At 54.1% G+C, this 25,939-nt stretch overlaps 2 protein-coding genes across 11 annotated transcripts in view; one reads left to right on the forward strand and one right to left on the reverse strand.

Annotated features, from left to right (window-relative positions):
• STAT3 (signal transducer and activator of transcription 3) overlaps positions 1-2,522 on the forward strand; it is a 70,128-nt gene extending 67,606 nt beyond the window's left edge. For all 5 annotated transcript variants that reach the window (XM_058704283.1, XM_058704282.1, XM_058704281.1 and 2 more), the window contains one exon: positions 416-2,522. Coding sequence is in view for 3 of the 5 variants with exons in the window: in XM_058704281.1 (XP_058560264.1) it covers positions 416-471 (56 nt within the window). In the remaining 2 variants the exon portion in view is untranslated. The remainder of the gene's footprint in view (positions 1-415) is intronic.
• LOC131497737 (signal transducer and activator of transcription 5A) lies at positions 1,254-25,404 on the reverse strand. Of its 6 annotated transcripts, XM_058704274.1 has the most exons (21): positions 25,287-25,404; positions 24,325-24,462; positions 23,825-23,981; positions 22,430-22,519; positions 19,262-19,436; positions 13,909-14,039; positions 13,498-13,649; positions 12,855-13,010; positions 12,248-12,427; positions 10,359-10,446; positions 10,135-10,257; positions 9,680-9,772; positions 8,987-9,193; positions 8,309-8,403; positions 8,083-8,213; positions 7,447-7,602; positions 6,674-6,725; positions 6,235-6,342; positions 5,101-5,198; positions 1,953-2,028; positions 1,254-1,519 (listed from the first exon to the last, which is right to left on the reverse strand). In XM_058704274.1, the coding sequence occupies exons 2-20, from the start codon at positions 24,450-24,452 to the stop codon at positions 1,964-1,966; spliced, it is 2,385 nt and encodes a 794-aa protein (XP_058560257.1). In that variant the 5' UTR covers positions 24,453-24,462; positions 25,287-25,404; the 3' UTR covers positions 1,254-1,519; positions 1,953-1,963. The 6 variants fall into 6 exon arrangements, 5 of the variants coding, with proteins under 5 accessions (XP_058560257.1, XP_058560256.1, XP_058560259.1 ...); XM_058704273.1 differs by having other exon boundaries at positions 1,254-2,028; XR_009255117.1 differs by lacking the exons at positions 6,235-6,342; positions 6,674-6,725.
• Positions 25,405-25,939: the final 535 nt, after the last annotated feature.

The following is a 25,939-nucleotide window of genomic DNA, read 5'->3' on the forward strand; positions in this document are numbered from 1 at the left end:
CATTTTCTGTAACCCAATAAACCCCAAACGCTAGCGTTTTAACACGTAAGAAAACGTTGATGAGATTTTTGTTTTTGTCCTAAGTCTCTGAAACGTGCTAGGTGTTTCACAGCTACACCCACCTCGACTGGGACTAGCCATATTTTGATGCTCGGTAGCCACCTGTGTTTCCAGGCGGCCACATTCAACGGGACAGCCTTAGATCTTCTTTACATGTGGACGGTTGGGAACGAGTTAAGGGAAGAAGGGGACTGAGCCCTTCCAGAAGGCAAGACTTTGTAGGGAGGAGCGTAAATCTGGACGATCCAACCCTGTCTTGGCCGTGGGGGCAGTGGGCTGAGCCTGGGGACGGGGGTGCCCTGCCAGCTGTTGGGGCTCAGGCAACTGAACTGGCTCTCCTGGTCTTCCCCCCCAGAATCCCTCACGTTCGACATGGAGTTGACCTCGGAGTGCGCCACCTCCCCAATGTGAGGAGCGGCGGGCTGAGGCTGCAGACAGAGATGACGGAGGCACCTCCCTGTGTCCCACCACCCCTTAAACAGCCAACCCCCAGATCGTCTGAAACTCCTCTAACTCTGTGCTTCCAGATTTTGTTTGTTTTGTTGGGTTTTTTGTTTTGTTTTGTTTTTGTTTTTGTTTTTTAAATCTCCTGCTACCTTTGAGCGACCTGGGCACTTTCCACAATAGAGAAATGAATGAATGTGAGTGATACGCTTTGACCTAAATGCAAATAAGAAACGCGTTCTCTGAGACCGCCATCAGGGGATGCGGAAGGGGTGGCAAGAGGGGGAGAAAGGAAACGTTCTTGTCTTTTCTTGCTCCCCCGCCCTCCTTTCTCAGCAGCTTGCGTTGTTAGACAAGTGCCTCCTGGTGCCCGCACAGCCCTCCGCCTGCTCCTGCGAGCGGCCGCCACAGGCTGCCTGTAGCTGTGCTACTGCTGACATTGCACTTTTAACCTTGCTAACATCCAAATAGAAGATAGGACTTTCACAGCCCCGAGGTTTCTTTTTAAATTAAAAAAAAAAAAAATTTTTTTTTTTTCAAGGGCAAAAAAACACTGTATCGGCATAGCCTTTTCTGTATTTAAGAAAACTCAGTCAGTAGCCTTCTTGGTGCTTTAGGCATTCAGCTTTCTTCAGGCTGATAATTTATAGAAATCCGGAAATGGGCTTCAGATCCAGCTCTTTAAAAGACATCTGAAGCTGTGGCTTGGCCTTTGGTTTTGACATAGGAAGGTTGAAGGACAACCGAAACATTCTAGACTTTTTTTAATAAACAAAGTTTTTATTTTCCCCTTTAATGTGTCGGCCTGTTAGTAGGTAAGGCTGCGCAGAGGAGTGCTTACAACCTGTCCCCCGTCTGCCTGGACTTGTGCTCCTGTTCCAGAGCCTGGGTTGTTCCTGTGGGTGCCTTATAAGGGATGGGATGATCCTTCCTTCCTCCTTCTCCACCTGACCCCCCTTGTGTATGGCTCCTTCCGGTGTCTGAAGGCCCCCTTGTCCTGTTTGCTTTAGGAATCCTGGAATAAGAAGGTGAGAGTTAGAGATCGAACATGACTCAGACTGTGGGGCCCCAGCCAAGGGTCTAGTTGAGCTCAGGGAATATGGTTTTTATCCTGGTTTCTTGGTGGTTTCCCGAGGCACCTTTAATCACTTCACGTGGTTAACCCAGGGGCAAAGGCTTAGTGATAAACTTGAAGTCTGTCCCTCGTGTGAGGGTGTGCACCTCGGCCTCCCCCCACTGCTGGTGACCATCTCCTCCCCATTGAGGCCCCGCGGATGAGGGAGAACAGCTCCCATTTACTGTGCATTTCGAAACACTTCATGGTCTCTGATATTTGGTCCACCCCACCCCCCACCCCAATCCAGAGGCCCGACTAGCTTGGGTGGTCCCAGACCACCTTATCTCAGTCGGTCAGAGTTTCTGTGGAGCGCTGTTTTACCCACACTCACCAGTTTCAGAATTAAGGGGATGAGGACCTTCTCTCCAAGACAAACAGGTTGCGCTCGGCCATCCCTGTCGTCCTGCCTAGAAACAGTTGGGAGGTAGTACAGAGCTCTCCCTTCTCCAGCAACACTCTTCAGTTTATAATAAGCTTAACTCAGAAATTGAGAGATTTAGATCAGAGGGACCTGGGGCAAGGATCCAGGCTCCTCTGGAGCAGATATTGTAACGTTCATGGCTTTGAGGTAGCATGTGTATCAGGTTTTAACTCTGATAGTAGCAAGAGTTCTGAGAGGGGCAGAGACTGGCCCCTCCCTAAAAGAACGGAGCCCTCCAGGACCTGCCCACTTTCTCTCCACTGTCTCCCCCTGCCCGTCCCCCGCCCAGCCAAGGGGTTCCCGTAGATGGCTCAACCTGCCGGTGCAGTGGTTTGTATGCCACTGGCCCGGTCACTGCGTCAAATTCCAATGTATACTTCATAGTGTAAAAATTTATATTATTGTGGAGTTTTTGTTTTTGTTTTGTATATTGCTGTATCTACTTTAACTTCCAGAAATAAAAGTTATATAGGAACTGTCTGAGGGCGTGGCAGCTCTGCCTCTGGCTGCTGGCGAGTCCCCTTCCCCTGCCTGAGTTCTGGGGTGGGGGGGCTCACACCCAGGCCGAGCCTGCTCCCAGGTTGCCCCTGCTCCCAGGCTGCTACCTTAGCCCACACCCTGGGGCCCAGCTCTGGGGCATGGTGCCACCCCCATCTCAGGTCAGCCGGCAGCTTCCAGGTAAGGGGTGACGGGAGGAGCCAGGTTTGTACTCTTTCTGCACAAAGGTCTCCCGGGAGGCCTCCCTGCTCCCTCTTCCTTCCCCCCACTCTCTCCTCGGGCCTTTGCAAGCTGCACCAACCTGTCTGGGGTCAGATAAGCTACCAAAGGGGGCTTGGGGTGTAGATACTCCCACCCCACCCAAGGCCTCCCCTCCACAGTTGTTCCATTATCACTCTCTCTTCAGTTCTCTCAGTGGGGATGGACGTAAGCACTTAACGGGCTGCCTCCGGCAGCGTGGCAGCGGGTGGTGATAATTCACAGACATCAACGCGCCCACTCGGCTGTCTCCCCACCCCCTCCCCTTGTGCCGAGTGCCATGGAGACCGCCGCTGCGTGAGATAGCAGCCAGCCGCCTCCCCCTGCAGAGATGGAAGGGGAGATTAGCGGCTGCTTTCCCTGCCTCCTCACCCCCGCCAGCCCCCTCGCTGGGCCCCTGCGCCTCCTTCGGGCAGGCTGCAAACCCATCTTCCCTTGCTTTGAGCTCTGAAGAAACCTCACCAGCAGGTCCTGGCTCCCCAGCCCGCTCCCCCAAGGGCCTCAGTGACCTCCCCTGGACCAGCAGCGGCAGCGTGCCAGGGGGCCCAAATGGGGAGACCATCCTCCTGGCCCAACTTCCTTCCCTCCCGGTAGGTTGCTGGTTGGCCGGTTGAAAGACGCTGGTGGCAACGGGATGGTGCCACCTGCTGGTGTCCGGGAAGAGGCCCGGGGAGAAGGGAACACGGTGAGGTTCTCTGCTGCCCCTGGCACTGGCCTGGCCCTGGGCCAAAGACTTCAGGATTGCTTATAGCAGCAGCTGATAAGGCGAGCCCCAAGCACGGTTTTTGCCTCCACCCCAGAATTCCTGCCCCACCTTTCCCCAGGCCTCAAACCCTAGTTTCGTCTCCTGAGAAGCACAGACGGCGTTCCAGGGGTGGTGGGCACCCTTGACACACAGAAAAGGGAGCAGAGTACAGGGTATGGCATCAGCCACACGGGAGGGAAGAAAATAACTCTGGCTCCAGTGACCGCCCCCCACACTACCCAAGGCTGCCCAACTAAGAGCCACACCAGCAAATTTATGAAAAAAATACTTTACTCAAAAACACTGGTGGCCTATGTACAAAGTACACAAGAATCCCTCTTCTCGTCCCCACCTTCCTTCAGAGATGTTTAAACCTGAGACTCAACCTTCCGCCCGCCACCTGCTGCCCCAGAGGGAGGAGCTCGTGAGGTCGGGAGCAAGGCCTTCTCAGACCTCAACGTTCTGCGACTGTGACGAGGCCTGTTCCAGGCAGAGGGGGAACGAGATCAGCTTTTACCCCTCACTCCAGGCTCCACAGGCAGGCAGCGTGCTGCTGGTCTGCGGCTGTCTCTTGCGGCAGGTTTTTTTTCCAGGAGGGGAGGGGATCCACCCTGCAAAGTCCCTGGGCCCCTGTTTGCCTGCCATGGCCTAGACCAGTCCCTGCCCCTCTCCCACCTCTCCTGCAACCAAGGTTGCAGACAGTCGGGGAAAGAAGGTTGGGGCCGGGTGCACGGTGGGGGGGGGGGGGGGGCGGAGATAGCGGTTGAAAAGAGATAGCAGGACTGGGCAACAGCACCACAGATGGGACGCCCAAGTCTCCTGGCTGGACGCCAGGAGGCTAAGAAGCTACACACTCAGAGCAGCTCTGAAAGACCCAGACTCAAATGACCCATCTGCGCTGTGTGAGGGCCGTGGTCTAGATAAGCTCTCCATTCACAAAAAGTCTCAAGTCCATATTCATTATGTGAAGTATAAAATATTACACAAAATTGAACCCCAGCCTCCCGAGCAAAAGAATCAATAGACCAACACACGTGCATGAGAACAGATGCACGTACATAAAAGCGTATGCGCGCACTTGGGAGGCAAAGCTGCTAACTCAGGAGCAAAACTTAAGCTTAGAGACAGTAACCTGTCTCCGTGCCCCTTCTTGACTAATTTCATTCAAACAGCTGCTAGGCAGTAAAGGCCCCGGCGGCGGAATAGGTTTGCCTGCATTGAGCAGAGGAAGCTGAGCCCCCTTCCACAACAGAGATGGGCCCGGCGGGCTGTTGGGATGCCTTGATCTGAAGAGAAAGGTGGTGGTACCGCCGCAACCACGTACCCAGAGGGCAAAGGCAAGGCAGGCCCACCTCGTGCGCCCGTGCACACACACACCTGCACATGTGCTGCCAGCAGAGGCATCAGTATGCACAGCAATGCTAACATCAGAGTTCATATGAACCCCTCACACTGAGCGTTGTTCCCAAAGAGAAGTGGGGGATTCAAGCATTCACGAGAGCGAGCCTCGGGCAGAGGTGAAAAGACCAGCAGGCGGGGAGAGGCGGGGGTCCAGACCGTCCATCGGGCGGCGTAAGAGTTCCTCCACATGCCTGGCTACATCCATGGTCTCATCCAGGTCAAATTCTCCATCCTGGTCAAGGACGGGGTCAGGGCTGGGAGAGAGAGAGAGCGGGAGGTCGGAGGGAGCTGGCATGCGTCACAGGCCCTGGCCCGCTCCCCGCTCAGACCACAGCCTCATGGGAATAGGACCGGCTCTGGCTGGACACCACCACCATTTCCAAGTTGAAAACGTCAGTCACTGGCTCACCGGGAGACACTCAAGCGCTAGTCTCAACTTTCGTTAGCTCATTGAGTGGGCTCAGAGAGTTCATCTCCCCTGTCCCTGTCCCTCTCCTCCTCTGCACGACGAGGCGGTTGGGTCAGGGAGTTCTGCCCACCACAACGCCATTCCATTCAGTCATAGGCTGTCTACAGTGGCCTTTTAACCACGTTGCCCCAATCCTTAGCCACCTGTAAGATGGGTATTTAGTCCACTTTACAGAGGGGAAAACTGAGGCTCGACCAGGGTAGGAAACTTGCTCAGGGCCCCCTGGCTGGCAAACGGAGTCAGGATTGGAACTGCAGTCTTTGTGACCCTCGAGCCTACGGTCATCATCCCACTGTAGCTTGTATGTCCCAGGTACCTAGACATCCAGCTGGGGCCACCCACAGCCCAGAAGAGAATTAATTCTCTACCTTGGGAACTCCAGAGAGAAGCAATTAATACCCTGTTAACACTCAACTCCTAAGAACAACCATCCCGTCTGTAGCCGTCCTTACAACAGCCTCACCTGAGCTAAATGCTTTACCTCAATCCTGACCCCAATCCCATGTGAAAGGTATTCTTGCCCCCATTTTAAAGATGAGGAAACAGAGCATCTGGGAGGTTCAATAGTTTTCCCAAGGTCACACAGCTAGTCAGCACCAGGAGTGAGGACCTTGCTATATACAGCTTATTCTCTATGCTTTTTACCAGCTGATCTCCCTCCCTGTACCGGGGCATATGCTGGTGCCTGGCCTGGGTGGTCTCAAACCTACAGGAGCTCTGGGTCCCTTTGTCCACCAGCCCCCCGGGGCCCAGCCTGAGCCCCAGAGAACACAGCCCCAGCCCCAGCTCCTCCCTGCGGAGCCCCAGAGAACACAACCTACTTCTGTGGGTACATGTTATAATGAGCCTGGGGGCACACGGCTGGGGAGGGGGCCTGGTCCATGTAGGTGGCGCTGGCCCCGGCAGAGTCTGCAGACGCATTCACAAACCTGCAGGAGGAACAGGAGAAGCCTCAGTGACCTCAGGGCAGCGGCTGACCTGGGGAGGGCTCAGGGGGCATGTTTACATCTCTTTGGGGTGTGGAAGCACAAAGCGCCCCCTGGGTCTGGGGGTCCGGCTGCGGGAGTGGGGTCCTGGGTTCTGGTCCCATTGAGACTAAGCTCAGTTCCCTCTCCAGGGCTGAGCCAGGTTTCAGAGGGCCAGGGGGTGCTGGGCCCCACCGGGCCTGTGAGCGGGAGGGGCAGCAGTGAACAGTGAGGGGAACCCAGGGGGAAGAGAGAGGAGGCAGCAGGAGACCAGGGCTGGACCCTGGACACTTACTCAGGGACCACTTGCTTGATCTGTGGCTTCACGTATCCGTCCACCGCTTTAGCTGCCGGGGTGGGGGGAGTGGCGGGGGGGGGTGGGTGGGTGATGAGAACCAAAGTGTCTGGGCGCTCCCAGGAAGGGGAAACTACCCCATGAAGTCGGTCTCCCACCCACACCACTGCCGGGGCTCAGCGGGGATGAGATTTCCCAGACTCCCATAAACACCTGCTGGTGGACCCAGCCTGACGGCCACCCAGAACTCTGGCTTCAATCTCATCCCTTCTCCTGCTCCCTTTTCTGGTCCTTTGCTTTCTCTCTCCCCGCCCCACCCCTGTCGAGGAAACTGAATCAACACAAAGCAGCAAACCCAACAGTGGACTGGGGACAGGTTGAAGGAGAAAAACCTGTCCATTTTGCTTCCTACTCTCCCCTTACAGGTAGGTTTGAGGGTGGGGAGCCGTGAGAGCAGCTGATTAAGATGGGAGTTGTGCACTATCTGTGGTATGATTATCCCCCCTTCCTTTGCCAGTGGGGCAGCCTCCTCCTTCAGGGGTGCAGACGTGAGAATCCACCCAGCTGGGGAGAAATCCGGGTCAGAAGCTTTGTTTGCCCTCTTCAGTTGTGAGCCTCGATACCCTCTCCACGTGCTCGGCACCAAACCATGGACCCAGCCCCCCTGGGGGAAATGGCCCCTGGCTTCTTCTGAGGAGTCACGGCTGCCTAAGCCCCCGAGAGCTCTGTCCACGGGCTGAGGAAGGGCTCGGGAGTATCAGGGCAGGACGCACCGAGCACAGGGGTGTAATACTTGGAGAAGACCTCATCCTTGGGTCGGTCGGGAAATACATAGATGAGATAGCTCAGGTCCCCCAGCCGGTCAGCCAGGGACCGGATGGAGAAGTCCCGCGTGGTGAACGGCTTCAGGTTCCAAAGGTTGCGGTCAGCTGTGAAAAGGACAAGCTCGTTCCCACCACTCACCGCCCTCAAGAGGAGGGTCAGGGCGATGGGGTTTGAGATCTGACTTGCAGAGACATTTGGGCCTTTACTAGCCTGCTCTGCGACCCTCCCCCTTGTCTTGTGCTCCTGAGCATAAGGCGAGTAAGTGACCGCAAGAACATTCTACCCGGCAAACCAAGCAAGTCGATACCAGCAAGACTAGGGCAGGGCAGAGAAGGGAGAACTCAGAACTGCTGAAGACGTCCCCTGGCAACTCCAGAGGCTATGGGGCCAGTGATCTTAGGTTCTCCGCAATGGAAAACAGTAGAAAGGGAATGTATTTCTGAGCAACACTCTTCTACTTTGAGGTCTGTTTTGATCTTTCCCCTGGGGAACCCTCCAAGGATGCAGGCCTGGTGGAGAATGGGAAGCAAGGAAATGGTCGTCAGGGCTCCTGGGCTAGAGTGTGGGCAAAGTAGGGCACTCACGAGAGTCAAACTTCCAGGCAATGGTGATGCCCCCGATTTCAGAGTCGCTAAAGCGCAATAAAAAGGTTCCATCGGGTTTGTTGATGAGCAGGTCATGGGCCTGTTGCTTATTCACAAAACCTAGGATGGCCCTAGAAATACGGAGCATACAGTGTCACTCCCGGGCCAGCAGCCCGTGTCCCCTGAGCCCATGCCCTCCCAACCCCCAGGCCCCTCCGCTTCTCACCCATCATTCCAATGAGGCTTGTGATGCTTCTTCAGCACCTCCATGACCCCATCGAACCACTGCCAGAAGGTGTAGTTCCAGCCCGGCAAGTTCTCCTGAGAGCCCCCAGGATACCCCAAGTCAGGGTATGTGGCCCCGCTGTCACAGGTGGCCCAGGAAACAGTGCCCTCTTGTCCTCACAAATACCCTCTCCCAGTTCCTCATCCTACCTGCCCAGCACTCCAGCGGTCCATAAATGGACATGGCCCCCAACCTGTAGCTTAGGGACGAGAGGGGAAACTGCCTCTTGCCTTTCAGACACAGGGGTGCGGGTAGGAGTTGCCTAGAATTGTCCAAGCTGGGCAAGACCTCCGAAGTCATTTCTGCCCAAAGGTTTAGATGGGGAAACTGAGGCACAGAGAAGGGAAGGGCCTGGCCACTTAGTTAACATATCTAGGACAGGGACTCAAGGATCCTGACTCCCAGCCCCCCAGCTCCTTCCATTATTCTGCTTTGGGTCTCAGAGCTGAGTGCGTTTTTCTTGCTGCCCCCTGCCTCCATTCCTTGGGGTACTAGCCCTCGTCTCTCCTGGTTGTAGGAGAGGGCAGTTGGGGGTGAAGGATGGGGTGCTGGCCAAAGCCAGTAACCTGTCTGTGAGGTGGGGAAAGACTGGTCCCAGTCTGGCGGCACGTCCCTCACCCTGTTGAACTGGGACCAGGACACGGACATGCCATTATAGTCTTCAAGGTGGCTGCTGCTGCTGTTGAACAGTTTCTGTGCCAGGAACACGAGGTTCTCCTTGGTCAGGCCCCGGTTGCTCTGCACTTCGGCCTTGAATTTCATGTTGAGCGCCTCACACAGCTGCGGCCACAGCACTTTGTCGGGCACGGCAAATGGCACCCTGCCCTGCGAGGGAGAGAAGAAAAGGCAGACTGAAGGCGTAGGAAATACTTACACACACACTCAGATACACAGATACCACGAGATGCAAGAAGGGACTGAGACAGACTCAGAAAAGGCGACACAAACACAAGCAAAAGAAAGGCAGAGGGGCTAGACACGCAGTGATAGAGACCCAGACCAGGCGTCCGGGACAGAGATCAGGGACCCAAAACACAAGCCAAAGGAAGATCAGAGACCAGAGCCCAAAGGCTGAGTAAGCTCACAGACCCAGGATATCCCAGTCCCGAGTCCCGGGAGCCCAGATGGAGCCGAGGACATGCCACGGGCAGTGCACTCACACCAGCTGCCCGTCACCTCAACTCACTCAGCTCTGGTGTGGCCCTGGGGTTGGCAGGGGACCACCCAGCAGGGCCCCAAGTGGTTGGGGCTGACGCAGGGAGACTCCTAGGGCCTGGAGGGGGCAGAAGTGGCGGTCCCACGAGTACTCACCGGCTCAGCGAAGGCGTTGTCCCACAGCACAGTGGCGGTAGCGTTGTGGTCCTGGCTGCCATGAACGATGACAACCACGGGAAGGGACAGAGTCTATGGCAAAGGAGTGAACGTAGAAGGCACACGACCACCACCTTGCCCTCACGTAGGCAAGACTCCCAGCCCTCGCTCCTCACCCACAATCCCACCCACAGGCCCTCCCAACAAAACCAAAGCAAAAACAAACAAACAAAAAAAAACCAGAACACATTTCTTCTTGGTCCATGGCCTAAGTTCTGTGGCTGGTGCCAGCTTATAACCTAGCGAGCAGGCTTTCTGACAGCCTCATGGCTAAATGGTCCGTGACCGTGTGAGGATTCAGAGCTCTCTGGCTTTCCCCAAACCAGCCAGGTGGCCTCAGGTGGGTCTTCACCTTTCTGGGTGACCCTCAGGGGTTGGCAGAAGCGGGGCCTCACCTTTACTTGGAACACAAGCTCATTGCTGCCGACACTGAACTGAGACTCAAACAGGACTGTGAACTTCTCCTCCGTCACAGACTCTGCGCCCCTCCGGTCAGCACGCTTAATTCTCTTTAGTGACTGCAGAGTGGGAGGTCAGAGGGGGACGAGGAGGAAGCGGCTGGTTATGAGGACTCAGCCCTGGGCAGACCCTCCCTCCAGGGCTCAGGCCCTGTCCTCACCATGTTCCTGAAGTGCGCGCTCAGGGTGCCGGTGGCTTGGTGGTATTCCATCACACAGCAGTTGTTCAGGATCTCTCCACTGTAGTCGCTGTGAAGGACAGGGGAGCCCCATCGCCACATGGGCCCCAGGCCAGGAGCATGGCTCTATGCCCTCCCTCAGCCAGATGTTCATGCCAGAAAGCCCTGCCAGCAGCCCCTGCCCCATCCCCTGAGAGTGTTCCTCGCTGTGACTCGGGCTTACTTTCTCATTAACCTGAGGATACAGCAAAGTCTTCAAAGTCTACCCAAAGTCTGGGCCTCTGTCATTAGGTTAAAAATTCCCTCAGCATTGGAACTGACATGGGGGTCTTCAGGGCCCTCTGGCAGCTTCTAGTGCACTTAAAATAAAAACCATGGGACACCTGGGTGACTCAGTCGGGTAAGCATCCAACTCTTGGTTTCGGCTCAGGTCATGATCTCACAGTTCGTGAGATCGAGCCCAGAATCGGGCTCTGTGCTGACAGTGCAGAGCCTGCATGGGATTTTCTCTCTCTCTCTCTCTCTCTCTCTCTGCCCCTCCCCAACTCGTGCACTCTCTCTTTTTCAAAATAAATATTAAAAAAAAACAAAAACCAGAGGCGCCTCAGTGGCTCAATTGGTTAAGCATCAGATGGGCTCAGGTCACGATCTCAGGGTTGGTGAGTTCAAGCCCCGCATCAGGTAAGCTTGAGCCCCGCTTCGGGTGAGCCCTGCTTCTCTCTCTCTCTCTCTCTCTGTCCCTTGCTCGCTTGTGCCCTCTCTCTCTAAAAAACAAACAAAAAAACAAAAAACAACAACAACCATGACCATAGCCCACAAGGATCCCATGGTCATGGTCAAACCCTGCCCAGCTCCCTGGCCTCAGTGGGTTCCTCTCCCCTCACTCAGGACCGAGCCATGCTGCCTGTCTGTTTGCTGAACATGCACACTTGCTGCTACCTCAAGACTGGTGCACCTGCTCTTCCCGTTGCCCAGAAACTCTTTACCTTCTGGTTTAGGTCTCAACTCAAACATCTCCTCAGAAAGGCCTTCCTTGACCACCCGGGTGGTGATGGCACATCTATCCAGACACTATGATATCACTCTGTTTTCATTATCTTTTGAGAATCTATCACATTTTGACACCACCATATTTCGAAAAGCATATAACTATCTCCCTCCCCAGCCAAACTGTAAGCTCTAAGAGAGTGAGAACCTCTTTGCTTTCTTTATCATCCCATTCCCAGAACCCACAATAGACATTCAACGCATGAGACCAGGTCTCCCACTTGACTCATTCACTCCCTCATTCATTCATTCGTCTGTTCATTCATTCCCTGAATCCTTTGTGGGGGGCCGGCCCTCATCCCTGGACCCCAGGTTCTCCAGCTGTGCCAACCTGCTCTATGCTCTCCTTCCAGACAAGGCCCATGTTCTCTGTGTCTGAAGGTATTCCCTCTCCTCTCTCCACACATTCTCACTAGCCACCCTCACTGGTCCTGCGTCCAGAGACTATCATTCTGCCCCACAACTACCAATCTCACTTCCACAGAGCCCTACATCTCTCCTGTCCAACGCACTACATTTCTCATGACTGATGCCTGCTCTGCTGGCTTGGGTGACCACAGAGCCAAACTCTGCATGGATTGCAGCTACGTCCCAGTGATCAGCCCAAGGACTTGAACACCCCAACAGTTTAACCCACGTTGACCTACTATGTGTCAAGCAGAACAAAGTATACAACAGGACAGACGGGATGAACTGGAGAGACACTGCTCCATGGCTGCAGTGAGGGAGGCTGTCCCCAATGTCCAGGACCCTAGCTGTAGAGTAGATCTGAGATCCCAGTCCAGAGCCTGGGGAGGGGAAGGCAGGGAAGGGGTCACACGTACTTGCGGGTGTTCTCATTCTTGAGCAGTGACTTGGCCTGCTGCTCACTGATGATGGTGGCCTTCACCTGGGGGGGGTTCATGTGCACGTTCAGCTTCCCGCCCACCAGCAGGCGCACCGTCGCTGCAAACTTGGTCTGGGTCTTCAGGACCTGAGGGGGCTGCTTCTCGATGATGAATGTGCTGCGGGGACACAAGTGACCACACCAGACATGATGCCGGCTCAGGGCACAGGGTCTGGCTCCCCTGTGGAGGGAGGCTGCCGGGGCTCAGCAGGCAAATGAAGGCACGTGGCACCGCCCCTGTTCCCAGGGAGGCCACTGAGAGTCAGAGGAGATGGCTGGAGGGGAGGCAGTGAAACGACTCAGCAGCTGGCATGGGCTGCGGGGGACAAGGGCAGTCCACATGGCGTCCACAACAGAAACTGGGCAAGGTCAACACCAAGCAGCTAAAGCAACTGAGGACAGAGCGGGGACGGGGACCCGAGGCAAACAGAGACAAGGACTCAAGCGAGAGCCCACCCACCCTCACCCCCACCATCAGCAAAGCACCGCCTGCCTCCCCCATGCCAACCACACGGGGGCTGGGTGTGGCCCGAGGCAGGAATTACCTGGTCACCAGGGCTGAGATGATGTCTGTGATGGTGGCATTGACCTCAGCTAGCATCTCCTCCACTGGGCCAGGGATGGGCAGCTGCTGGCAGAGGTGCTCAGCTCTGCGGATCTGCTGCCGGTTCTGCCAGATGATCTCGGCCAACTTCTCGCACCTGCACGGGAGCCCCAGGCCAACGGGAGGACAATGGCATCACGCCATCCCCCAGGCTCGAGGCTGGGAGGCTCCGGTCTGAGGAGAACGCCCCAAGACCCAGCTCCACCCTCACCCAGGAAGGCTTTGCGCCTAAGCCGCCACTCCCGACCACGGAGCGGAGCGGAGCAGAGCGCCCGCCTTCCAGAAACACAGAGAAATACAGAGGCAGCAAGCCTGAACTGGGTCCAATCGGCCCGAGCTCACTCTGCACACCCAGCCCTGCCCCACTCCCCAGCACGGTGACTCCCTTCCTGGGCAGGGGGCACAGACGGGGGCCCCAAAGTCCGCATCAGGAACCAGAACCCCTAGTGAACTAAGTCTTGCCGCAGGACAGAGGGAGCCGGCTGCTCATGGAAACGCAGGAGGCACAACGAGCAGCTGGTTGCACCACTCCCAGCCCCTGCCGCCCCCTCCTGCCCCCCGCCACCCCCCCCACACACCATTACCAGGACTGCAGCACATCCAGGCTGCCCTCGGGGGGCCCTCCGTTCCCCGCCAGCTGCTGCCGCCGCTTCCACTGGATCAGTTCATCATCCAGAATGATGGTCTGCTGCTTCCGCAGCAGCTGCAAGGTCTTCTGGTGCTTCTCGGCCAGCTCCTGAAGGCAAGTGGGGAGAACACGCCCAACTGCAGGCCTCGGGAGGCAGGGCTGGGGGCCAGGGACCAGGCCCCAGGCCCAGGCCTTCCCCTCTTCCCAACCTGCTCTGCCTCACATGCCCCCCACGGGAGAGAACCATCTGGCCTCCAGCTCTGCTGGGTCCTGCTCTCTTCCTGGCTCTCGCCCTCTCTCAGCTTCCCCGCGCCCCTTGGGATGTGCACCTCAAGGCTTGGGAGGAGAGGACGCGGATCCCACTCACCACACGGTACTGCTGCAGCGTCTGGGCCTCCCGCTGCAGCCAGGCCTCCAGGGACACCTGCTTCTGCTGGAGGGCCGTCTCCCGGCTCAGGCGCTCCTGCGGATTCAGCTGGGCCAGCTGGGCAAACTGAGCTAGAGGAGGGGACAGGACACCCATGACCATCATCTCCCAGCTTCCTGCAGGAAGCCCAGGGGAACGCACACACCTGTTCTGGAGGCCAGACCCTCAAGGGACACATCTGACCGATGGCAAGCTGAGCTTCTGGCAGCCAAGGGTGCCAGAGATGAGCAGGCTCTGGTCTCTGGCCTCTCGCCTTTGATCTCCCCTCCTGGGGGTGTGTAGGTGGAAACCTGAGGGTATAGCTGAGGAGGATCCTGCCCCACGGCCTCCCCTCCCACCTCAGTCTACACAGCTGGCTGCCCAGACCTCCTCACGCCACACGGGGTCCAGCTTGGAGCCTCACTGCCTGGTTTGATGTGTGCCCTCACCGTTTACTAACTGGGTGAACTCGTGCATCACGCTTCTGTGCCTCAGTTTGCCCATGTGCAAAATGGGAGAATCCTGGCCCCTGTCTCGGTGGGTGGCTGAGGATTAAATATGTGGGAACACAGAACACGTTCAAGGAACTGCCCGGCACGCACACGCTGCAGGGATGAGCGTGTCCTTACTGGTTAGGGGGTCCCAGGGCAGGCTTAAAGGGTGACAGAGACCAGTAGCCGCTCAGCCCCACCCCACACATCAGAGCCCCCTCAGGGCAGCCCCTGCCTGCTGGCTTTGTCCCATCTCCAGCTTTGTCCCATCCCCGGGAGCACAGCAGTCTCTCCTAGGGAAGAAGGCATTTCTCTAGGTGCTGGGAGGTGCCTAACGTGTTTGTTTGTCCAGGATGGGTCACCGTGAGCTCAGTTGACCAACTGGAAGGAGACAGAGAGGGAGAGAGGGAGAGAGAGAGAAAGGGAGAGGGACAGGGAGAGAGAGATGAGGAGAAAGGGCAAGGAAGGGAGAGGGACAGAAGGGGAGAGGGGTAGAGGGGGAGAAGGGGAGAGAGGGGAGAGAGGAGAGAGGGGGAGAGGGAGGGAGAGGGAGAGGGAGGGAAAGGGACAGAAAGAGAAGGGGCGAAAGGGAAAAGGCGAGGGAGACGGGGAGACAGAATGTCCAGGGCCCACTGGCAACACGAAAGCAGCAAGATCCTCTCAGGAGAGGGAAGGTTCTAGCACCCAAGGGTGCCAGAGAGGGAGGCAGATTGTCTCCACACTAGCTGCTAGGAAGCTCATCCATGGCAGGAAAGGGGAGTCGGTGAGGCCTCAGTACCCTCTTACAAAACATCTATTATGAAATTCTCAAGACCCAAGGAAGGCAGAAAGAATGATGCAAGGAACACCTGTCTTTCAGTAACCCGGCTTAAAGAAATCAAACATTTCTCGGGGTGCCTGGGTGGCTCAGTCGTTTAAACGTTTGACTTTGGCTCAGGTCATGATCTCATGGTTTGTGAGTTCTAGCCCCACATCGGGCTGTCTGCTGTCAGCACAGAGCCCACTTTGCAAACTCTGCCCCCCTCTCTCTGCCCCATCCCCGCTTGCGTGCACATGCATGCTCTCTCTCTCACAAATATAAACAAAACATTAAAAAAAAAAAGAAATCAAACATTTCCACGTTGAAAACTACCTGTACATCCTTCCCTGCTTGCACATCCGTCCCTGCCTCCAAAGGTAACCACTATCCTAAATGCTGGGGTTATTACGCCTTGCCGATCATCTATTTGAATATCCCAGTGTCGGGGTGCCTGGCTGGCTCAGTCCATAGAGCATGCAACTCTTGATCTCAGGGTTGTGAGTTCAAGCCCCATGTTGGGTGTGCAGTCTATCTAATTAAAAAAAAAAAAAAAAAAAAAAAGAATATTCCAGTGTCCTTGCTTGGGGCTGAGTCAAGAGGAGGTGAGCATCAGCACGTCTTGGGCAAGTTCCTGGCAGGCCGCTGAGGGCCCTCTCACACTGACCTATGTCCTGCCTCATGGACACACAAGCTGGGACTCACAGACTAAAGCAACTCTAACAGTCAGGAAAAGCCCAGAGCTAGAAGACAACTGGAAATATGGTTTGGATTCCACTCTTGGGGACTGAGAGAGAAGAATACTGTCCAGGCCTGGAACACAGCAGAGCAGTCTGGAGCCACCTCGGAAATCCTGGCTCCACCCCCAGGGAGGTGGTGGTGAGCCCCACACCTGGGCCCAACCTCCCTATGCAGGTGACTCACTTAGGTCTCTCCTGGCACTTGCAGAAGCTTCTGGGTAGGGAGGCCAGCAGACATGAGGCAATTTCTGCTCCACTGGAGGGAGCTGAGCCTCCCCTTGCACAAACAGATGATAGCCTGTGTTTCTGATGGGTGAACTTGATACATGAGACTGAACTGACATGGCGTGATGGGTACAAACCCAAACCAGAATCAAACCCAGATCCATAAATAGGAAACAGAAAACCCAAGAATAGGATTGGAAGTACTATCAACCAAAGGCTTTGGGTAGAACTAATAGCCTGAATTCTCCCGTTCCCTAATCTAGGAAGAGGGCCACCCTCTCTCTTGCGTCAGTCTGAGATGGGTTCAGATGAAGAAAACATGCTAGAATCATCCCACCAACTTTTACTCAACATCTACTTTGATTTAGGCAATCTGTTGAGGAACCCAGAGTATTGAAAAAACTAACAGGGCAGGGAAAGGAGGAGAGCTTAAATAGTATTTAAATAGTTTTTAAATAGTTTTTCTTTGTGTATTTTGAAGCTTTGTTATTAGATCCATAGAAACTTATTATCTTTTTAATACCTTAATAATTATTAAGTGTCCTTCTTCATCTCTGATAATACTTCTTGTCTTGATGTACACTTTGTGAGGTATTAATATGACTACCCTAGACTTCTTATTCTATTTTGGCACAGAATATCTTTATACATGTTTTTTTTTAAATTAAGGGGCACCTGGGTGGCTCAGTCGGTTAAGTGGCCAACTTCTGCTCAGGTCATGATCTCACAGTCTGTGAGCTCAAACCCCATGTCAGGTTCTGTGCTGACAGCTCAGAGCCTGGAGCCTGCTTCAGATTCTGTCTCCCTCTCTCTCTGTCCCTGCCCTGCTTGTGTTCTGTCTCTCTGTCTCTGTCTCAAAAATAAATAAACATTTAAAACATTTTAATGTAGGAACACCTGGATGGTTCAGTGGGTAGAGTATGTGACTCTTGATCTTGGGGTTGTGAGTTCGAACCCCATGTTGGGTATAGAAAATACTTAAAAATTAAAAAAAAATCTTAAAATAATTTTTTAATTAAAATTTAAAATGTAGATAGCATATAGTTGAGTCTTGCTTTCATGTGCTTTCTGACAATCTCTGCTTTTAAATGAGGTGTTTAGTCCACTAATATTAAATATAATATATATTTTAAGTTTACTTATTTTGAGAGAGAGAAAGAGAGAGAGCACAGGTGCGCAGGGAAGGGACAGGAAGAAAAGGAGAGAGAGAATCCCAGGTTCCACACTATCAGCTTGGTGGGGCTTGAACTCAGGAACCTTGAGCAGAAACCAAGAGCCAGATGCTTAAGGATTGAGCCACCCAGACGCCCCTAAAATTGCTACTTTTAAATGAAACAACCTGTGAGACATACATTCTTTTGAAGCCCAAAAGATATGTTCATCAAGCTAGAGTATAAGCTGTGCCATAAAACAAGTCTTGTTAAATTTAAAAGAATTGAGATCATACAGAGTATGTTCTCTGACAATCGTGGAATTCAATGATAAAAAGCAAATGAAATCAATGATATGACATCTAGAAAAGGAACCCCAAATATATAGTTCTAAGAGACAATACACTTCTAAATAATGTGGGGTAAAATATTCAGAAAAGAAATTAGAAAATATTTCAAACTGGGCATCTGGCTGGCTCAGTTAGTGGAGCATGTGACTCTTGATCTTGAGATTGTGAGTTTGAGCCCCACGTCGGATGTAGACATTACTTAAAAATAAAATCTCTTAGAAAAAGAGAGAAAATACTTCAAACTGAATAACTATGAATGTACAGCGTATCTAAAATCATGAGATGTAGCTAAAGCATTGCTTAGAGGGAAATTTAAAGCTCTAAATATACCTATCAGAAAAGAAGAAAGGTGTAAAGTCAATGACCTAAGGTTTTATCTTAAGAAGGTACAGAAAGAGGAACAAAAGCAAAGGCCACTTGATACTTTCCTATTCTCGCTAGGTTGGGATGGAACAGCTCTGGGGTCAGTCTGGAATTGGGGGAAGATGGGCCCTGTCTCAAGTCTTCTCAAATTATACCGGAAGTTAATTGGCTCTGAGTTAAATTTTGTTTCCCCACATGCTTATCATGACAGCCGTTGGCAAACTACAGCCCTAGGAGACAGGAGAATTTTCCACTGTAATCTCTTCCCTCCAGCTCCATCTCCTATCAGGGAGGCTCAAGAAAGGGCATTTCTTGGGGCGCCTGGGTGGCGCAGTCGGTTAAGCGTCCGACTTCAGCCAGGTCACGATCTCGCGGTCTGTGAGTTCGAGCCCCGCGTCAGGCTCTGGGCCGATGGCTCGGAGCCTGGAGCCTGTTTCCGATTCTGTGTCTCCCTCTCTCTCTGCCCCTCCCCCGTTCATGCTCTGTCTCTCTCTGTCCCAAAAATAAATAAAAAACGTTGAAAAAAAAAAAAAAAGAAAAAAAAAAAAAAAGGGCATTTCTGGAGTTCTGCCTGTCCCCAGCCTGGTTCAACGAGGAGACTCCCAACCTAAGTCCTCCCCTGAATGGGAAACACTTTGTCCATATTCATTCATTCACTGAGGTAGTCACTGAATACCAACAATTAGGGAGAGAATATTATTTAGTAAAGTGCAGGGATTTCATGACATATCTGTAATTGAGATCCAGTTCTGCAACTTATTATTATTTTTTTAGTTTATTTATTTAAGTAGAGTCTACAGCCAACATGGGGCTCGAACTCATAACCCTGAGATTAAGACTCGCGCGCTCTTCCCACTAAGCCAGCCAGGCATCCCCAATTCTGCAACTTATAAGCAATCTGGGCCAAATTACTTGTTCTCTTGGAACCTCAGTTTTATCATCTGCAAAATAGGGATAATACAGCTACCTACTTCCTGGGGCTGTTGTAAAGGTAGGATTGAAAAATGCACGCAAAGGGCTTGGCCCGAAGCCTGGCCCACAGCACAGGTTCAATCACAGGGTCCATTACTTCTCTAAAGCTTTGGGTAAGGTTTCTATGGAGACAGACGCTGACACTGCCCCAACCCTGCAGGAGCTCACAAAGTGGTTGTCACTCCTATCCTCACGACACACACCGCCCGGGCGGCCCTGGCCTCACCCTGGATCCTCAGGCTCTCCTGATACTGGATGATGAAGTACTCTTGAGTCTGCTGCAGCTTCTTCAGCTCATTCTCTGTGTCCTGTGTGACCAGTCGCAGCTCCTCAAACGTCTGGTTGATCTGGAGGTGTTTCTGGGACATGGCGTCCACCAGGATCCCAGCTGGAGAACTACCCTGGGGACATCAGGGGGAGAGTGTGGGCAGCAGTGAGCTGGGCGGTGAGGATAGCAGAAAACCTCAGGCCTTGGGGAGCGCTAATACTTTGGACTGCAAAGTTCAAATCTAGGGTAAGAGGTAAGGGTAATTTGAGTCGGAAGGCTAGTCATTTGCCTGAATTGGTGCGGAGTTGGAAAGAAGGAGGGAAGCAGGTGACCTGGCAGATTATGGCAACTTCATGAAGCACAGAGAAATTTCTAGTGTGGTCCTGGCCTCCACCAGACTTGCCCACCTAAACTCTCTTTGGAGAGACTAAAACTCAGTATGTCCCAGGAGCAGGAAACCTGGGGTTTTCCTACTAATGATGATGACCCCTCATTCCACATTCACTCAGCGATCCAATGCCATGGACCATGTGAGATGCTGGGGACACAGTGGGGAACAAAGCTGTGTGAATGCACATCATCTGTGTCCTCACTCAAGACATTCTTGTAACTGAGGGGAGTTACAGGGAAGGTACCAATAACACTTTCTTGGATGTGGCCATGTGGGTGACCTAGTCTGATCTATTCCTTCAACATCTGGCTGAGGGGAGACGAAGTTTTCAGGGTCTTTCCAGTAAACTATTCGCAGAATAAAATTCAAACTCCTTCCACAGCCTCCACTGCGCTAGCTGATAGCCGCTGCCTACTCCACTCCCAGTTCCACTGCTGCCCAAGCACACCGGCTACTTTCTGTTCCTAAATACACAAACACGTTCCTGCTTCAGGGCCTTTGCACTTGTTGTTCCATTACTCTGGAACATGTTGGCACCAAAGCTTCCCAAGGGGGGCATTTCAACTGGCACCCTTTCAGAGTGACTTTCCCTGATGGGCCAATTTAAAATAACACCACTCTTATCTGAAAGTGTCTTGATTTTATATGTGTTTCTTTCTTTCGTGTCTGCCCCCATGCACTAGGATGTAAGCTCCCCAGGTGCTAGGACCTTGTCTATTTTGTGTACCACAAAATCCCCAAGGGGTAGGTGGAACCAAAATCAAAGGTTCTCAAGAACAGCCTGATGGTTGGGAGAAGGAATCATTTCCCCCCTGACCATGACAACACCTGTACATAGACAGGTAGTTCTTAATTGGAGCTAAATTCATTCATATGTTTACAGATAGCTCTGTGGTGGCAATAAGTCAATAAGGGACACAATAGTTTTCCCAAAAGACTCTGTGACCTGCCTTCTGCCTCTTCTCTGGCTTTACCCACTGGGGTTCCCCAGGTGGCCCCCTTCTCCCCAGGAAGACAGGGCGGGGTGGGGGGTGGGGTTCCTGCAATCCTTCAAATGTGTTAAGATGGTTCCTGCCTTCCTGCCCACACATATACTTTGTTACTTTTGCTCCTGTCTCTTTCTTCTTCCCCTTCCCTCCCCCACCCCCATAGCTTAGACGTCCCTGTCCTCAGGACATCCCCCTGCCAGGCTGCCCCAGTCAGAGTTAGGTACTTTTTCCATATGTGCCTCCTTAGTACCCAGCTTACCCCTAGAGAATCTATCATTTCTTGAATTCCTTTTAGGTGGGAACTGGGCCTTCATCTGTTTCTCTAGTCCTAGCCAGGACCTCCATAAATGTTTACTGGATGAACTGGAAAATTCCTGAAATCGGTGTCCACCACAACAAATAAATAAGCTCCAGGCACTATTCTCTGGTCTTTACCGAGTGATGTCATTTTGTGAAAGTCATCTGGCTTTACTGCAGATAATAAAATGTTTGTCCTGTTGTCCGAGCAGGTGTTCAATGACTTCATGATTGCAGAGTTTGGGGGGTGAGGCCCTTTCTGCCTCTCTGGGCCTCGCCTCTGAGCTTGCCAGGGTTAGCTCTTCTGACACAGAAAGTCCCATGTCTCCTCCCAGGCACCACCGGAGAACATTTCTAATTTTGACCCCAGCACCATTTTTTTTTTTTAATGTTTATTTGCTTTTTGAGAGAGAGAGAGAGAGAGACCAGGGGAGGGGCACTGAGAAAGAGGGAGAGAGAAAATCCCAAGCAGGCACTGCACTGTCAGCACAGAGCCCAACACCAGGCTTGATCTCACAAACCTGTGAGATCATGGCCTGCGCTGAAATCAAGAGTTGGACGGTTAACAAACTGAGCCACCCAGGAGCACCACCCCCAGCACCATTTATTAAATGACAAATCTTGGGGCACCTGGGTGGCTCAACGGTTGAACATCTGACTTTGGCTCAGGTCATGATTTCATGGTTCTTGCGTTCAAGCAAGATCGGGTTCTCTGCTGTCAGTGCAGAGCCTGCTTCAGATCCTCTGCCCTCCCCCCCTCTGCCCCTTCCCTGCTCATGCTCTCTCTTTCTCAAAAATAAACATTAAAAAAAAATGATAAATCTTTTCCCTTGTGGTTTGTGATGCCATCTATAACGTGGGTTGAATTTCCAGGTGTGTGTGTGTGTGTGTGTATGTGTGTGTAGAGCTTCCTCTTCTGTTTCACTGGTCTGTCTATCCCTGGCCCACACAGTATCTCATTTAATCCTGACACTAACTCTACAAGGTAGATACTATTACTATCCCCATTTATAATTGAAAAAACAGAGGCTCAAGTCACACTGCTAGTAAGTGGCCAACCCGGGGCATGAAGCCAGGGACTGTACCTTCATGCACTGCTGCTTCTCACACTTGTCCATGTCCCTTATTTCCCTGGTGCTGTCTTGCCAGCGTTTATAAAACATAGTTGTGTTGGGGCACCTGGGTGGCTCAGTTGGTTAAGCGTCTGACTTCAGCTCAGGTCGTGATCTCACTGGCCATGAGTTTGGGTCCCGTGTCGGGCTCTGTGCTGACAGCTCAAAGCCTGGAGCCTGCTTTGCATTCTGGGTCTCCCTCTATCTCTGCCCTTCCCCTGTTCTCTTTCTCTCAAAAATAAACATTAAAAAAAAAAACCCCACACAGTTGTGTCTAGAGAAAAAGGCGTGTGGAAGGACTTCCCAGCTCCTCTCCCCACACCCATGGGACACTCACATTGTTGGCTTCTCGGACCAGCCTCTGTTCATTGTACAGAATATGCCGGATGCAGCGGACCAGCTCCATGGGGCAGCGGTCATACGTGTTCTGAAAGAACCCAATGGCAGTTACCACTGGCTACCCGCCACTCCCACTATGCCATCACAGTGCCACCTGCTCCCCACCACCTTCCTCTCCTCCAGCCTCTGCCTTGGCTTTCCCTGAGAAACCTCAGGAGCCGTCAACAGACATCTTTATCTCTCCTTGACTCAATTTCCCCTCCCAGATCTTCACATTTGGTTTAGAAACCCACAGTTTACAACACACTTCCAATCTGCCATCTCCTTTGACTATATAGACAGTATGACACACACAGAAACTATTATCCGCATTTTGCAGATGAGAAAACTGATGCTCAGAGAGGTTAAGTACTTGCCCAGAGGCAAACGGGTTTGCAGATGACTCAAGACTTGCGGCACCCAATGCCAAGGTCAACGTACTTTCTACCATACGCCTGGCCCTGGGTTCCTATTTTGCTTTCCTCTTCCAGCTTTCTCCTGTTTCCTCCCTCTTCTGGGATGGACTTTTTATTTCCCTGGCACCCTGCTGCTTGCATTTAAGAAGAGCTCTCTAAGAAATACAAGTTAACTTCCAATAAATGCTTGACTGTGATTATTTTATCACCTACACCTTTTTCCTGCTTCCACAGAAACTTTCTCTCTCCTCTATACTCCTCCCCCTTCCTCCCCTAAACCCCCAGTGAAGGAGAAGTTACCTCTTACATCTAAATCCTTCATTAAAGCTTCCTTTATCCAGCTCTTGCCTCCAGGGCAACTCTGTTCCTCTCCTACCCAAATACAGACTTCACCGGTCCTCCCACCTTTAAAAGAGTCCTAGGAGGGGGCGCCTGGGTGGCTCAGTCGGTTCAGCTTAAGCGTCCCACTTCAGCTCAGGTCATGATCTCACAGTTCATGGGTTCGAGCCCTGCATCGGGCTCTGTGCTGACAGCTCAGAGCCTGGAGCCTGCTTCAGATTCTGTGTCTCCCTCTCTCTCTGCCCCTCCCCCGCTCACTCATTCCCTCATTTCTAGGAGCTGTCAGTCTTCTTTTCTCCAGCAAAGGAACCTGGACTCAGTCCACCTCCATCCCTTTTGCTTGATCTGTTTAGAATGCCCATCTTCCTCTTCTTGGGGACAAACACACCCTACCCCTTGCTTTGTCGTATGGTAAGGGAATTTGACAGGTCTGATTTAGAAAGAGGAGGTGGGGGAAATTGAAGTGCAGAAAAGTTGCCGATTAGCTCAGGGTCACATGGTGAGTCAGTGACCAGGCCAGGAAAAAACCCAGGGGTTCTGAGGCTGGAAAGAGAAGGCAGACACTGCTTCCCTGCTGATGACCCAGCCTTCACACCCACCTGGAGCTGCGTGGCATAGTGCCCCAGCTTGATCTTCAGTAAAAACCCATCTTCCCCCACTTGGTGCTCCGCCTTCTTCTGCAGCTCCTGCACCAGGCCCTCCAGGAGCTGGGTGGCCTGGGCTCGGTCCTGGGGATTGTCCAGGTCGATGGCATCCCTTGGGGCAGGGCAGAGGAGAGAAGCCTACTGTTGTGCTTCCTTGGGCAGGGAGGTCAGGCAACAAGAGGTACTGGGAAATCCCAGGCTCCAGGCTAAGGGCACTCCAGAACCCACAAGCCTTGTTCCCAGCAACTCCATAAGCATCAGAGCCCAGAATCACCCCCTCTCCCCTCCCAGGGTCCCATTTCCCTGTTCCCCTTTCCCAGGGACACCACCCCTTCTGCACGGAGGGACAGACGGGACTAGAATCACTCGAAACCACAAAGAGGAGAGCTAAAGGTCAAGGGGCCTGGGTGGGTGGTAGGGACCCGCAGAGCATGGCACAGGGGAGGGGCACCTACCACGGCTGGCTCTCGATCCAATGCGCTAAGTAGTGCCGAACCTCGATGGGGAAGTGCTGCCCGTACAGCACCTGCATCTGGCGCAGCGCATCTCCCTGCAGCTGCTGGGCTTGGATCCAGCCCGCCATGTCCGTTCACCTAGGGCGAGCGGAGGGCTGCAGAGGCGTCTCCACGACAGAGGCAAGGGCTGGGCCTGTCTCTGGCCCTGCCATGCCCACCCGTCCCTGGACCGCGGTCAGGCCAGGCCCCTCCCCTCCCACAGACAAGCTTTCCTGTGCGGGAAGAAAGACGGTGAGGAGGGGAAGGCCGCTCTGCCCTCCAACAAGGAACCCGCGGAGGCTTGGGGAGGGGCTCTCGAAAGTCAGGTGCCCTCCCCCTCTTCCTCTCCCCTCGCCCCACCGGGGCTTCCCCAGAGGGGGACAGCTAGAAAACTGAAAGAGAAACTTGACGCGGAGGCCCACGGGCCCTCTAGGTAGGGCTGCAAGAACCCCCCACCCTGCCTCGAACCCCGAGTCCCCGTTTCTGGCGGGAGGGGTGTGTATTATTCCAGACCAAAGTTAGGGCAACGGCACCGACGGCTCCCACTGAACGGCTTGGTCCCCGCGGGCACGTGGCTGGGGTGGTTAAGAAGGGAGAGCTGCGGTGACAGACGCCGCCTTGACCGCCCCCCCAACCCCAAGCCGTGCCTCACGGTCTCCCACTGTCCAGCGCGACAGCGCCCCCTGCCCTCTGCGGGCCGGAACGGCGCCCACCCTCGGCCCCCTCCCTCGGTCCGCGGCCAGCGTCCCGCGTCCGCGCCCGCGCCGGCCCCCGCGCCCAGGCTCCCTCTCGGTCCGGGACAGCGGTTCCCGCGCCCCGGCCGGCCGTCGGGTTCCGGCTCCGGGGTCGCGGGGGGGCCGGGGCGGGAGTCGAGCGTCCCATCTCCGCGTGCGCCGCTCGGGACGCGCTGCCGGGCCACCCACCTGGTGGCGCCGAGCCGTCCGGCTGCGGGGCCGGCTGTCAGCCCCGCGGCTCTCGCTCGCGGCCCGGGCTCCCGGCGGCGGCGGCGGCGGCGGCGGCGGCTGTTACTACAGGAAGGAGCAGAGAGCAGCGATTTCCTCCTCGAAGGTCAGCTGCCTCCGATAGACCATACACAGCGCGCGAGCTCTCGCCAACACCCCTCCCAGCCTCTGTCGCTCCCTCCCTGCCTCCGCCCTCGGTCTCTGGCTCCCCCGCGAGTGCGCAGCGGCGGCCGCGGCCGGGCCCCTGGAGGCGAGGCTGGGCGGCGCCGCGCCTGGGGGCTGCCCCGACGGCGGGGTCCCCCGGGAGTCCCAGGCAGCCCTAGCCGGCGGCCCCGGACCAGCGGGCAGTAGGCTCTGGAGTGGCCGGGGATGGGGGTGGGAGTGCCGGGAAACCCCGGGCTCTGGAAATCCCAAACCAGGGCCTCAGTTTTCTCACCTGTAAAAAGGGAGGAGGGAAGGGGTGGACTAGCTGGAGATGCCTTCTGGCTCTGCCTTTGTCATCTTTTGAGACTGTAGATTAAAAAAGTAAATGTAAATGTGGGTGTGCGTGTGTATGTGTGTTTACGTGGGTTGGGGACACAGCTTTTTGTGACCTCAGCGGCAAAGCCGTAGGG

The sequence above is a fragment of the Neofelis nebulosa genome, chromosome 16 (assembly GCF_028018385.1).
Source record: "Neofelis nebulosa isolate mNeoNeb1 chromosome 16, mNeoNeb1.pri, whole genome shotgun sequence".
Lineage (NCBI taxonomy): Eukaryota > Metazoa > Chordata > Mammalia > Carnivora > Felidae > Neofelis > Neofelis nebulosa.